Source organism: Battus philenor, unplaced genomic scaffold, assembly GCF_028537555.1.
Source record: "Battus philenor isolate CCGP_79_NKW_IND1 unplaced genomic scaffold, ilBatPhil1.0.hap1 SCAF_24, whole genome shotgun sequence".
Lineage (NCBI taxonomy): Eukaryota > Metazoa > Arthropoda > Insecta > Lepidoptera > Papilionidae > Battus > Battus philenor.
The window spans coordinates 7,444,578-7,459,543 of record NW_027181687.1 but is presented as its reverse complement, the minus strand read 5'-3'; the positions used below and the strand labels follow the sequence as shown (position 1 = coordinate 7,459,543).

Here is a 14,966-nt window from a genome sequence, read left to right as displayed (position 1 = left end):
GAGACAGATAGTTCCCACGTTAGTCTTGTAATTTATCAATCTAAATTACAAGACTATTAACTATTCACCTTATCTCGGTATTACAAGCATAATTGTATGTATGCCGCGTATTACAAATCAGCCATATGCAAAGTAAATTTCGTATTTAAAATACTAAGTAGTATTTAAAGTAACAAGTCTTCTCCCTAGTCGTTTCCTGATAACTGAGATTCGTGGCCAAGGAAATTGGACTCTAGTACCACTTTTTCCCAGAATTTGCTGTTTTCTGTAAAGATTATGAAGCCGTTCACGGATTTTGCACGTTTTTGTAAATACGGCAGTCTGAGTAGGTGACCGTCTAGCACTTTTACATATTAAATTGCTTCTCCAAATTTTCTGACTTCCTCCATGGAATGTGGCCGAAGTACATGTGGATTTTAAGCAATATATCTAGGAATAATCTGGTCTTTATTTTAAGTTCTTTGATAATAGACGATTTAGTACGATCCACTGTCCACGGTATTCTTAGAATTCGGTGCCAACACCACATCTGGAATGCATTTATTCTTTACTTTGCATTAGAATTAAGCGTCTAGATTTCACACGAGTACAAAAATACGACGAAGATGTGGGCGCACGCATTAGATCTCTAACCTTTAGATACAAGTAAATTATCACTATAAATCTAATAAACATAATACTACCAACATAATAAACTTTTTATGCTTAAATTATTCATATAAAACAGTTTTTTAACTGTCAGGTTTGCAAGTCATTTCCTGTAGCGACGCTACTTCTATCTGCCGGTATGCTCGTTCAAATATGAACGCATCCGCGACGTATGAATAAACAAAATTAAACGGATGATACAACAGAGCGGCCCGGACATATGGCTTCCGTCGTATCTTTACAAAGTGGGTCTACACTGACCGATGTTTTAGGAGCGTAATAAAATTGAACAAGTATTGATCCTATATACAACTAATGGAGACTGGAAAAGTCGAGGGCAATCGGCCGAAACGTTTTAGTCCAATCAGTTGTTCCAACTAAATCCGCTCATCTCTTGACACCAGACTATGATGCGCTTTACAATGCCAAAGATAGGAATAGGTGACGGAGTATAATAACTATGGAGCTTATTCCGTGTCCACGATTTCTAGCAATTAGGAAAGAATTACGCGGAGGAGGATCCTATCCTGTTTTTTAGTAATAAGTACCCCCCTAAAGTTCGTCTTGAAAATCATAGTCTCTGCGTCAATTAAAATTGTCAGCATCATTACCATTTTAGTTATAGGAAATTACAATTATGTATATGATTAAAATTTTAAAAAAATATTTTACGTAACGTATTAGCTTATACTAAAATAATATATTAAAAAGTTACTTATTCTATGAAATTTAGTAAAACGAAGATAATTTTTTTGGGTGTAGTTTAACAAACTTTTGTCAATGTAAATTCAATAACACACTTAATAAACAGTACACTTAAAGTACTAAGAAAATATTAATACGTAAAACATGAAAATTATTGAACGTCATTGAACTTCCATATGACACATTCAACAAACGTTAATGATATGATTATGTAATTTTATTAGGTAATGGATTCGTTTTTCCAATTTGTTAGTACTATTTTAAGAAGTTTTACTAAAATATAAAGGAGATTGAAGAGACTACAAAACTAGTAATAGTAAGGATAATATTCAGGACAACTGCTATATTTTTCTCTTCTGCTCCTGTTACTATTTTAAGTACCGCTTTCAAAGGGACCGCACCGCATTATTTGCAACAACAGTTAAAATAAAAAGTACATTATACGTGTTGCTTTTCACAAATGTTCATTGGATGCGAACTTTTCCCAGTTTCACAAATTGTAATGGCTTTACCGGAAAATTTTCAAACATTCATTAAGTAAAATTGGTAAGAACATTGTAAAATACCACATTGTTTCAGCGGTATTCAAAAGTTTTATTAAATTCACAAACACGTTACAAGTCAACAAATTTATTAAGAAAAATGTTATAATTAGGCTCGGTACGAATCATGTAGATAATAATATAAAAAAAGGAAACGAGCATCGTTAATTTTATGGAAAGTACCTAACATTTTAAAAAAACGCAGCCCTCATTGAGGAATTACTAAGCACAAAAGAGTTTGTGCTTTTTTCTAGACGTCTGATAGTGACTTTAACCCAGATATTTTATTAACTTTATTCTTTTGTAAGAATAATCTTGATGAACACTTTTGTTAAAGTATTTCAACATTATCATCATCATGCAGTCTCTCTTTCATATGTCTTTTCCATAGATTTCCAACAGAAGCGATTGGAGACTGCCTGCATCCATTGTTTTCTGACGACCCTATCAATGACGTCTGTCCATCCATCTTCTGGTGGTACGCCCTGCGCTGCGCTTACCGGTTTGTGGTTCCCACACCTCAAAGTCCCACAGCGGGCGTCAGGTCTACGCTATTCAGCAATCCACTAGTCTATGTTGATTTCGTTCATTTACCAACTTTCTCATTCCTGATTCGATCTCTAAAAAAAATACCGAGCATAGCTCTCTTACTAATGAAATCTAAAGTAAGAGACACATTTGTGTAACATAAGTTTACCATTTCCCTAGCAACTATAAATCGACAATTACCATGAAATACAGTTTCCTTTGTCAATAAAAATTTCGTTTATTTTTTTCACTGGTATGGTTATATGTCGAAACGACTAATAGGCATTTATTATCCATTATATTTAGTAATTCATGATCCTACTCAATAAAATAAATTATTAGAGAATAAACATGTAATTTCAAGGAAATAATAAACAAGCTTCTTTGCGTCGAAATTTGTCATCAAAGGCTACAGAACATCTTAGCAAAAAGATCTTTAAGAAATGGTCGATATAATATTTGTTATAAAAAATAAATAACACCGTATTTCATACAATAGTTTTTTATTGAAAAATACTTAACAATTTATGCAAAATAACTAATGTAACTTAAAAAACTTAATGTTAACTTAGCTACGTAATATCACATATCATCAGCGACATTTCAATATCTTTAACAATTCACAAAACATTTTCTTAAAATGTTATCCTTTTTTGGCAAGTCATGAATTAAATCAATCACAACAAACGACGTATTCCGAAAGAACTTGACATAAATTTGCAATAATACAAAGACATTACATTATTCTCACTGCATAGTATATTCGCTGTTCATATAAATAATAAATGTAAGTACAGACAAATAAATAACCATTATATTTCAAAATAATTAAAACAAGTAATTGGATTGCAATGCAAGGTCTATAAGTACACAATTCTTATTCCGAATCATAGTAATACACTCGTTTAACGAAATTTTATATCTAAATAGTTCCAATTACAATACATCTTAATTAAGTTCCAATAACTAATTTGAATATCCAAATACAAGAGACTATTAATAAAGTATTTATCGATATTAAACACGAAGCTGCCGAAGTACTGTTGTTATTCATGAGAACCACCGGCCACCAGTGTGTTATAGAAATGTATTGGCTATCTGTCTTTGATTTTTCTGTTGTAGCCTCTTCCATCACATTATCTGGCATGTAGCTGCCACATTTTGGAAACCCGGGCGGTACTGGATCCATATCTTTATGATCACCAACTTTAAACACTAAAGCCATACCGATTTCGACGTGAAACTCTATATGACAATGGAACAACCAATATCCAGGGTTGTCGGCTTTAAATCTAATAACAGTGTATCCACCATCTGGGACTGTTACGGTGTCTTTTAACGGTGCATTCTTTAAATTTCTCTTCAACAACCCTGCTCTATCAAACTCTTTAATTTCCTCAATTGTAGTATCGTTAGCAAGACGTCTCAAACCTACAACTCTAAAGTTATGTCCGTGAAGGTGGAAAGGATGATTAGCGTCAAATGTAACTCCTTCGTCTACTATAATGATTTCAACTACAGCATTTTTTCGGACCGACAGCACGTGTGGACATTCGCAGTATCCTTCTTTGCATGTTTCGTTGATACTCGAGGCGTTGCAGAAATTGTCTGGTGAAGGTCTATCTATGAGTAGAGGGCTAGAAGGCATCTTCATACTGATGTGATTCAGTTGCGGCGTGTATAAGCGATTGCTCGTGTTTGGTACTGGAAAAAAAACGAAGTATGTATATATAACAGCTATAACCAAACTTTAATATCAAAAACAAAAAATCGATGTCAAATTCTCAATCAAAAGAAGAGAGTATTTTTTGGTTATCTGATATAGTTAGAAGCTAAAGATTTTAGTACTTTTAAATATTTTAAAAATTCAAACTTACCTTGGTAGTAACCGTAATATGGTGACCTGTGAAAATGAGAATTGTTCTTCGCGTAAAAATCATAAGCTATATAGAATTGATAATCTGCAACTTCTTTTAAACTATCGTCGTAGCCCATCAGTGACTTCATTTCAGCAACGCTTATTGTTTCATTTTCTTCTTCACCCTTGTTAAGTGCGTTTAATTGCTAAAACCAAATTTCACATTTATACCTTTTTCTTAAAAAAAAATCGTACTCTTTTATGTTCTAAACAATATCAAAAGACTAACACTCCGTTTATTTCTCATAACGCAACATCCTAAAAAAATCTGTTCATATTTTTGTAAAATTATTAAAAATCTCATTAATTCTAAAAAATAGCCCTTAATGTTCCTTTCTTCAATACAAGATCAAAGGACAAATTCTATTTTTCCCCATGCTTTTATTAATTACGTCATTGGTATTTCTTCGAAAGGTTGTTATTTTTATAAAAAATTACCAATATACAATTAGAAAGAGCATGAATTGCTTTTCAAGAAAATATAAACTAATAAGAGTTGTAAAGCAGTTAGGTCATAAATGTAATCTTTATTATTTGTATATATAACACATACAAACACTAATAGATTAGATATTTCTAAACAATTCACAAAACTGGATAAACTTACCAGTCCTTCGTTATGTAACTCTTCCCAAGTGGGATCTCCCGACGGTTCCCCATCGTTTGCACCTTCATAGTGAAGCACAGCCACTTGCTTTGCTTTTGTGAACCTAATAACAAAGTTAATACGAAAGTAAATTAAAATTAAATTCATTCATTCAAGTCAGCCGATGAGAAATAGGTTTCTCTCAAAGATGTCAACAATGACCGGTTTTGCGTAACGTGCATACAGTTACTTCCCGCGACCTATGTCGTCGTTCTACGAAAACAAATAATTTAAAAATATGTACCTTTTTATATTTAAAAAAGAAGTAAAAATCCTAAGCATAGATCGATTCTTAAATATACACATTTGAATATATTTTCTAATAATATATACATATTTAAAATTACCTTTCATCGCAATCCATTAGTCCTCTAAATCGAATCCAATAGTTATTGATCTCTTTATTGGCGTCTAGTATAAAGTCGTACCTTTCACCGGCATATGTCACTAATGATGTCGCTACAAAAATATTATGTTAAAGTTTAGTAAATATTCAAGTAATTTTTTTTAAATCTCTGTGCTTCAATAATTGTTATTGTAATTTACTTTACTTTAAATACTATCGAAATCATAGTCAATGAAAGTCAGATGTGTTCTTTACAATAATATCTTTTACCATTATCGAAAACATTCTAAAAAAGTTTTATATTAATAAAATAAAAAAGTTGAATCATCGTTTGGTAATCGAAGACTTTGATCACGGATTCACAGCCCACTTTAATAAGTCACTTTAAATAAAAGCCACTTAATAAGAAAAAAAATATTCCAACGCCACTCTTCCATAGACATTTTAGATCAATAGTTTCTTGCCGTAAAATAGAAGTTTTACAAAATGTAGCACTAAATACCGCCCCCGTGACAAGGACCCCTATAGGCTACACTGCTGTTTGGGAACCTATGATCTAGTTGATTAATGAAATTGTTATTAGAAATAAAATTACAATAACTAGTTGAATTAGTGAAAAATGAAAAGTACATATCATTTATCGTAAAATTAAAAGGTCGATTGAAATACTATTTTCGGAATTAACTGACTTTAGTCTCAGATTTTTTAAATAACTAATAGTAATTGAATGTGCATTTGTGCATGTACATTAAATATGTTTAATTAGCCTTTGTGCACATGTACATCATTGTGTTAAAGTATATTAGTTAGAATTAACTGTATTATTCAAATTACCTGTTATTGGCTCCAGATCGTAACCGTCGGAGGCAATCACGGTAATATTATGATCATCCACTGATAACTCAATGGGACAGTTAAGGAACTCCGCATTGATAATTCGGAAACGGTATTTGAAGCCCTGTAACAAAACATTTGCAAGCGTTTATAAATATGTTAAATTGAAATAAATAATAATCATTGTGGTGAATAATAACTTAATTATAACTTTATTACAGTTCTAATACAACTGGTATCTGGCTAGATAAACTGATATAGTAAATATCAAATTAGACACATAGATGGGTAAACGTTTATTTTACCACTAGCACGCACGGCAAGAACTAACTTTTATGGATATTATTTCATAAAATCCATTCCCAGTAATTTTCAACATGTGAAAAAACTTTCTACCTTAAACCTTACAAACCTACCTTATTAAAAACTTTCAACCTTGCTGTATTTTGCAAAATCCGTTCGTAACTCTTCTAATTGATGCAAGGAACTTTTCTACCTAATTTCAACTCTCTAGGCTTTATGGTTGCTGAGATATCGTGATGAATAAATTCATAGGTGTAAAACCAATTAAATACTGAATATTCATTAAAAAAACTCTTGCACTCTTCAAGACGCAAATCAAGTAATTAAGATTTTGATAGCGGTGGACATTTACGCACCTTTTCCACGTCGAATCTGGCTGCCCTCATGTATGAAGGCTCGACGGTTTCATTGAATATTCTAAAGCGACCTACTCCATTTATCAGCAGTGTCGGTGGCTTATTATCACCGATCGAATGATGATGGTCCGTAAACATTGAAACTGACAGCTCATGGATCCAATCAGTAACTATCATCACATGCTCTGACCTGAAACATTACAAGAATTAAATTATGCGAAGTCGCTATTGGAAAGAGAATTAGTAAAATTGATAACCGTTGGAGCCTTGAAGATCTGGAGTAGAGATCACGAATCGGCAAGAACAGCGTAGGTCATCCACCGACAAAGTGAATAGAAAACTTTGTTAAGATATTGAAACACACTGGACGAACGTTTCCAACTGAATGTATTAAAAAATTAATGGGCGAGTCTTATATTTATCAGTGAATGTCCTGCAGCTGAAATTATCAATAAAATACTTGGAAGTATTGGTACAAATTTTCAATATTTTTTTCTTTTACTATAATCTAAAAAGAAAATTAAATAGATAATTATCTACCGATACTATATCGAGTATTTATAGACACGAAATTATAGACAACCTATGAAAACATTCTCTATATATAAGCACAAAACAATTAAACGATTAAAGCTAAATGTAAGCTTCTTACTTAATTGCGTTTGATTATTCGTCAAACAACTATCATGCTTGGATTGTAACTAAAAGCTTTGTCACTTAATAACCGGCCTGAGGAACAGAACAAAGCAAACAGTGACCAGTATTGGTAATAGCCATACAAATTACATTTCCAACTCATAGCGTTTGCTCGGCTTCCACGATATGTTCATTTATTTCTAATTGCCACAGGCTATAACTGTTCGGATGTAATTTTTTTAATCAAAAAGACATTTGTTTATTTTCAAAACCAAGTTTAAGATAGAAATATTGATAAAGTCAATCTTTTGTGTGATTTAATAGTTACAAAAATTTGTTATAAATTCGACTACATCGATTAATATTGACAATTACGCAAAGTGAGCGCAATGTCGCTTGGCTGCGGAAGCCAGGACAGTAAGGCAAGCCAAGACTAGACGTCTAAATATCATATGTATTATGATTTTCAGTAAATAAATGTTACTGAATTTAATTGGCTTATTGTGTAAAGCTATAAGAATTACTCGGTTGTAGTACAGTTTAAGAAAGAACAAAATATTATACGGTAATATTATTGCATTTCTGTTTTCAATATGACTTACCTATCGAAGTCATAAAGACGCCCGTGTGGATCAAGACTCTTTGGTTTTCTGATAATTAATGCACCAGCAGCACCATCGGCTCTTTGCATGCCCGAGTGTGAATGCCAGAAATGTGTACCAGCGTGCGATGCATTAAACTGGTACCTGATATAAAAAAAAAGTTTATTATAATTTCAACGGACATCAAAATTTAAATTATTTTCACTTAATAATTTAATAATGCCAGTTACCTGAAAGTTGATTCAGGTAATATAGGACATTGTGTAACATAAGGAGTTCCGTCCATGTATGGACTACCTCTTTGATGTTGTCCATGCCAATGTACTGTGGTACTTTCAGTCATTAAATCGTTCTCAACGTCAACAACTATTCTGTCATTATGGCAGACCTGCAAATTAAATACATAAATTATTATTTGTGAAGATTTATCAATAAAATATACAAAATATAAAACTTTATCTACCTCTATAGCAGGTCCTGGCATCTTTCTATTAACCACGTTTAAAGGCCTACTCATTCCATCTGCTGGAATGCAATCAGGTCTTGAACAGTCGCTTGCATTATAAGGACAGTCATAGCACGCTTTACTCATTGTTTGATACCACTCCAAGTTAAAGTGATAAAAGCAGATCATTGGTTCTGCTCCTTCCACACATTCCCGTTGACATGGATGGTCATCGCTTATCAGTTCTCCAGTCACTTCATCGTATTGTACATGAGCTCTGAAGTTTGACTTCTTTTGTGTCCTTTTAAGTAAATTTCTTTGTATAGAATTATCTTCTACCTTTTTTATATTATTCTTATTACTAATTTCCGATACATTTTCAGGTTTTCTTTGATATAAAACATCGTTAATAGAGTGATTGTAAACAGCTGGAACTAACACCCTGGACGCACTCTCAAGTGTTCTGAAAGGTTCACTGTTGTTTAAAATTTTAATATTGGACGCGTCAGTTATTTCTACTTCCTTGTCAATATTGAGGCTCTCTATACCCTCTCTTTCTAGATTTTTTGCATCTTCAGAGTCACCGGAACTCACTGGTTGCTCTGCGTTTCCCAAAAAAGTTGTTTCACCGGTATAATCTTCAGTCGTGTCTTCAGAGAACGTTTTGATTTTATGTATTTCTTTTGTATCTAAAACAAATAATATCTTATAATTGGTCGGGAACATCTACGAACTGACTGTAAAGTAAAACTTATTGAAGAGAAAGATCTAATAACTTTCAATTTTATTTTAGCTCGCAATAATAAAAGAAAACTACATGTGATGTGATGCCCATTAGAAATAATGTTTTGTCAATAAGTAAATAAATGTTTACAGTCCGCGAACTACAATAATTTTGATGATTTATCATTTAATTTGGACTTAACCCACATAAATTGTGCGTGTCGCGTGTGATAATGTATAATGCATGTCGTAGCGACGCAATCGCAAGGCTGTCGCAAAGCAATTGTGGATCCAACTATCAAGGCATCCTGAGTTGCTCAACTTAATCGTGCCATTCATCTTATACCTTGTGTACAACGCTCACGATGTTTTGATATTTAACTTTTAAAATTGTTACAAAATCAAAACCTTTATATCCTTTACATTTGTTTGTATTATAGATAAATAATTAAGATAAAGTATAATTATCGTATACTAAACTCTTTTTTTTGTAGATGTTCGGCATATTTTTATGTACCAAAACTTTCGTAATAGGTTTGAATTTTTTATAATTGACGGGCTGATGAAGTCCATCTAGTTGTATAAATAATGAAGTTAAAAATCTTACCTCTTATAAATGGTTTAATTAAACAGCGTAAAAAACAACTTAAAACATTTATTGTATATATATTTTTAGCCACAGTCGAATGGTACAAACATAGTATCAAGATGTAGTATTTGATCTTGCATTTCACAATGTATGTAAAATGCGATTCAACTCACAACGCGCAAGTATCGATATGTTTTATGGGATGAAGCATCATTGTGTCGATAGAGCCCTTTTAACTTGAGACTTCTTTAACCAATGTTAGGGAGATATAGTAACACTCAATGGCGGATACATAGTAACTCCTAAGATATTTGGACTTGTAGTATGTGTATTACACTTTGCCTTTAAAAAGTAAGTACTTTTTTAATTTATAAATAGCTTATCCATATCTATGTTACATTAAATTTAAACATCTTGAGACATTTAATTACACTTACTAAGATTAAATTATTATTTACTTCTATTATTGTCATCATCATCATTAACGTTTCAAACGTAAAACCTTCACTAATGAATATTAGTCTCGCTTATAGATTCCCAAAAAGGACCGATTGGAAACGGACTGCATCAAGCGACGTCCGACGACTATAATAAGACTCCGTTATTGTATCCACGTCTTACGCTTTGCTTGCCGATCCACGTTTACTTCAGAACCTTAACAACTTGGTGATCATATTTTCTGCGCCCGATTTAGCCTGTTCATTGCCATTTGAAGTGGCCAGTTCGAGAGACTATATAGATTACTTTCATTCCTTTATGTATCTTCTCATTCCTGATTCAATCTCGTAAAGAAATAGCTCGATAAGTGACCGTGAGGTTACCAATGAGGCTCGAAGTAGAAAACCACGTAAGACAGTAAGTCATCACAAATACAGTTCATTGGTTGTAGACCTTCGTCACAAGGCACAGGTGGATATTGCATGAGAAGGTGCTACGTAAGAATGTTTGATAGATATTTCATGCAGTGACTTTATATCAATACTTACATGTGACTGAAAGAAGGAACGCCACGAAGCAAAACGTGTAATGTATGTTTCTGTACATCGTTAAATATCTGAAACAAAACATTTTAAAATTAGAATGCAGTATATACAAATTTAATTATGAATCTACAAATACAATATTGACTATGAAAGTAATCAATATTAATATTTTTTACATTAGACATCAAAGCAAACGCAAATTTCGTAGACGGATGGCTTCGAAGGTTGGAATGACGGTGGATGCAGGCTACCTCGTCTTGGTCCTTTTGGAAATCTATAATAAAGGCCCATGTGCAGTAATGGACTTCGTACGATTGAAATGGTGATGATAATGAAGTCTAATGACTATGTTTTATAATAATTTTTATAGAAAGTAACACGATGCACAATAAACTTGATCTTTAGTGCTTTTCTTGCCGACCACTCTCATTTTCATTAAAACCTTATACCATTTTCCCTTCTAACCACCATTAAAAGGCATTGGATTCATTTCACAATTACAATACAACGGTAGGTTAATAAAATGAAGTTGCAAATGCAATGTAAAATATTTTTCACTAAAGAAATATTATGCTGTATTATGCTGTATATGAAATTTATCTACTTTTTGTACTGAAAAACGCGGATAAACTAAAAGTTATATATAGAAGATATTTATATTTCAAAATCATTTTTTTCCTTCAACTTTTCAAGAATAACTAAAAACCATTAGACTAGTATAAAACAACTTACACGAAAAACGTTACATTATATTGAGTTTTGTCATTTAAGACATTGGAACTGTATATTTTTTTTTAAAAAAGGTAGTGAAATTAATGCGAATATATAGTTATTGTTATTAAAATTTACGATCAATCTTCGTCGTTTTTGTCAAAAGACGCCCATACCTAGTCAAAAGCCTTGCCCTAGTGACAATCCCATTATAATTTATTCACAAAATGTAAATTATATACGGTTTTGCTTGGCTACATGTGCTTATAATATGTATTATATATTATTAACGAAAATATGAATAAACTTTTCTCGAAGATCAAATATTTCGCATAAAGATTACTACACGCGATGAATCTCTATTATCTTTGTAATACCACTGCAGCCTACTTACTTATATATAATATATAATAATATTACTACGTACGGACTTAAAAGACAACTAAGAATGTAATTAGGAAGATTGTCTGCTTAAATCCAAGCTTATGAGAATAATCCAAAAAAATTCAGCTATATCTAAACAGCTTGTATACATATAAATGTTTTTAATCTAAGGGTTCATTGTTTTAAATATACGGTAATATACACTCAGCTTCAGTGAATATTTCTCTGTGATATTTCATAAACGAAAACTGTACTACACATGTGAAAAATCAAATGAAATGTGCAGTTTCTTAATAAATATTTTTATAATTCCACGAGATTATAGAGCCGTGTGCAAAGGAATTAGTTACTTCCATTGAGTTATAGTACGTTAAAAAAAACTAGTTAGGCTAACAGCTTCTCTGTTCTGATGACGAAAAATCATGAACTTTGCTTTAGATCGTCAGAGTCAGACTCTGTGTTTGGCACTAATCGGTGTAACATAACTCCTGAAGATGCCCCGTGTTATTTCAGCCGGACGTCCAATCCTGGACATAAATAGGCTTTCTAATAAGATCAAGTTTGAAGCAGCCTGCATTAAGTGTCTTCCGAATACCATAACAAGGTCGTCGTTTCATCTTACGTGTGAACATCCTGCGCTTCGCTTGCCATGTCTCCATACTTAACCATAGATGATAATTATAATAATGTAACGGGTATAATTTAATTACATGCATTACTATATAAACAGCTTTGACACAATAAAAAGATTGAATAATATTTTTTCCAGTACAGAGCTCTTTGTTATTATAAATAATAATCTCTCGTGTTCGCTTCACGTCTCACAAAGAAAGGTATAGCGAATCTACTTAATTAAAAATACGTTTTATTTGCAGAGGAAATAAATTACCAATTAGTTCGTAAATATACATGTCGTCAGCAATTTACAAGACTTTATTACATTCAATATTAATCCAATGTTTTTAATATCTGTGAAAATTGTTTTTTGAACATTAATAAATTGATAATATAGCTTTTGTTGCTGTTTTACATATAGAAAGCCTACTTACAATATATTTCTTCAGTCGTGATTGATAATAAGATGATTTAAATATCGGAAAACTGTCGATAAAATGATTCAGCTTGACTTCCGACAATCGCCTCCTATAAAGTCATATACACGTCCATTAATACGCCATTACAAATGTATGTACGAATTAAAAGTTCAGTTAGCACTTATCTAACATGATCTAAAGATATAAACGAAATGAATGTAAAGCAACCAAGGTTCTAACTTATGTAGTATTTTAACATTAAACCAGTACGTGATGAAATTAAATACCATTACCCTAAATTTAACGGGTTTTACAAAGTACTTTTAAAGCCGAACTCTGTATGTGAATTGTGGAATGGTAATATGTATGACCGTACAAATATTTCGTTATTCGAATAGAATCAAATCTGTAATACCATAAATAAGGACTAAGAACTTACAAAGGCATTGTAGGTCGTAGGTTCTTTTCTCGAAAGGTAAGAGGTAATTAATATTATCATATACTATTCCAAAATTTAAAAACTCTTTTTCTTAATAGATTATAGTAAAAAAAATCGAGTTATTAATTATTTCTGAACCATTGACTTTACCTAAAACTGTACCTATTTCATTTAGATAACAGTAACATTCGTATTGATGATAATCTCTCACCTAATTTAACAGACAAACATGCCAAATAATACGAGTAAAGCAGTGTTCCATAAAAGATTTTAAGACACAAAGTTTATTACTTCCCTTTACACTAAATGAACTGTGACCTCGAAAGGCGTATAAAGGCATGTACGGATAACAAATCAAAGGTAATTAGATAATTATGTCATAGTAAAACGGCGATGCAAATTGTATCGATGTCGAAATGCAGAGTAGCAAAACAAACCAGTCACATGATCGTGATGCGACGTGACGTAACACCGTTCCGTTGAATGACCTCTGTACTTATTCTGACAAACTAATGCGATACTCCCCGAGGTTATTACGTGATTACGTTGTGTAACGTATTGTATCACATATTTAAAAACGTAATATTTTAATTTTATTATTCTAGTACAATAATTAAAATTATAATCTTAATAAAGTAACGGTAAAGATCACTAAAAAGATTAAATTTAATTTACGCTTAGGATATTACTCTAAAAGAAATTTAGTGAAATTTAGGTTATTGTTTAATGTAGGTAATATATACATACACCATTATAAAGTAAAACAAAAATGTTTTTCTCCTTTGGCCAGCCGCAAGAATAACTTACGTTACCTAAAGTAATAAAATATATGCTAAAATAAATCAATTATTTAAATAATTAGAGACACACTAAATGTAGGTAACGGAAAGTTCGGAAAAAATATATGAATTAGAAATGTTAAGTGGAAAAACCAGTGATTTGATGATTCAGTTACTACTAAATATCCAAAATTTAATTTCTTGTAAACTGTATGTACATTATATAATTTATCTTCTTTGTTTTTATTATATTTATTTGTTAAACCTATTAAAATATGTGGAAGGAACAATAAAATCCCGTAAACGTTCTTAATTCGTTCCTACATCGCCCGGTAATCGCTATAGCATCGTCAACACATGTCAGAATACGTCATCGACATTGGTTGTAAATCATAATGACAAAGTAGAATCTGTGTCAATGACAATAGTTATATCTTATTTTTTACCGACATTTTATTTACATATACACACAAACCGGTTTGTAATATTCTGTACAATAGTAAACAAATGAATCTTACGAAAAAAAAATACCAGACGAAACAAGGATTTTTGTGGCAGTTGATTTATTATACGAAAGGAAACGCCGAAAAAAGTAGACAGCGCTTAGACGGTCTACTAAAAGACAAATAAAAATTAGTTTACATTAATCCTGATATTCTAAACAAATACAGCATGATTTTTTCATCTAGAATTAGCGCAAATAGTCATTGCGTTATTAATAACATAATTTTAGTTTTTACATTTAATTTATTGGTTGGTTAAGTAACCAACGGTGACACCAAAAGTGTCCACGTAAATATTTATCTTGTAATATT

At 31.8% G+C, this 14,966-nt stretch overlaps 1 protein-coding gene across 3 annotated transcripts in view; it reads right to left on the bottom strand.

The window, feature by feature from the left end:
* Nucleotides 1-2,996: 2,996 nt before the first annotated feature.
* LOC137924570 (uncharacterized) overlaps nucleotides 2,997-14,966 on the bottom strand; it is a 110,240-nt gene continuing 98,270 nt past the window's right edge. For all 3 annotated transcript variants that reach the window (XM_068767963.1, XM_068767961.1, XM_068767962.1), the window contains exons 2-11: nucleotides 10,808-10,875; nucleotides 8,528-9,198; nucleotides 8,295-8,452; nucleotides 8,065-8,208; nucleotides 6,827-7,016; nucleotides 6,168-6,291; nucleotides 5,335-5,446; nucleotides 4,949-5,051; nucleotides 4,301-4,487; nucleotides 2,997-4,127 (exon numbers count right to left, since the gene is read on the bottom strand). In XM_068767963.1, the coding sequence (XP_068624064.1) occupies nucleotides 3,376-4,127; nucleotides 4,301-4,487; nucleotides 4,949-5,051; nucleotides 5,335-5,446; nucleotides 6,168-6,291; nucleotides 6,827-7,016; nucleotides 8,065-8,208; nucleotides 8,295-8,452; nucleotides 8,528-9,198; nucleotides 10,808-10,865 (2,499 nt within the window). In that variant the 5' untranslated portion in view covers nucleotides 10,866-10,875 and the 3' untranslated portion in view covers nucleotides 2,997-3,375. The remainder of the gene's footprint in view (nucleotides 4,128-4,300; nucleotides 4,488-4,948; nucleotides 5,052-5,334; nucleotides 5,447-6,167; nucleotides 6,292-6,826; nucleotides 7,017-8,064; nucleotides 8,209-8,294; nucleotides 8,453-8,527; nucleotides 9,199-10,807; nucleotides 10,876-14,966) is intronic.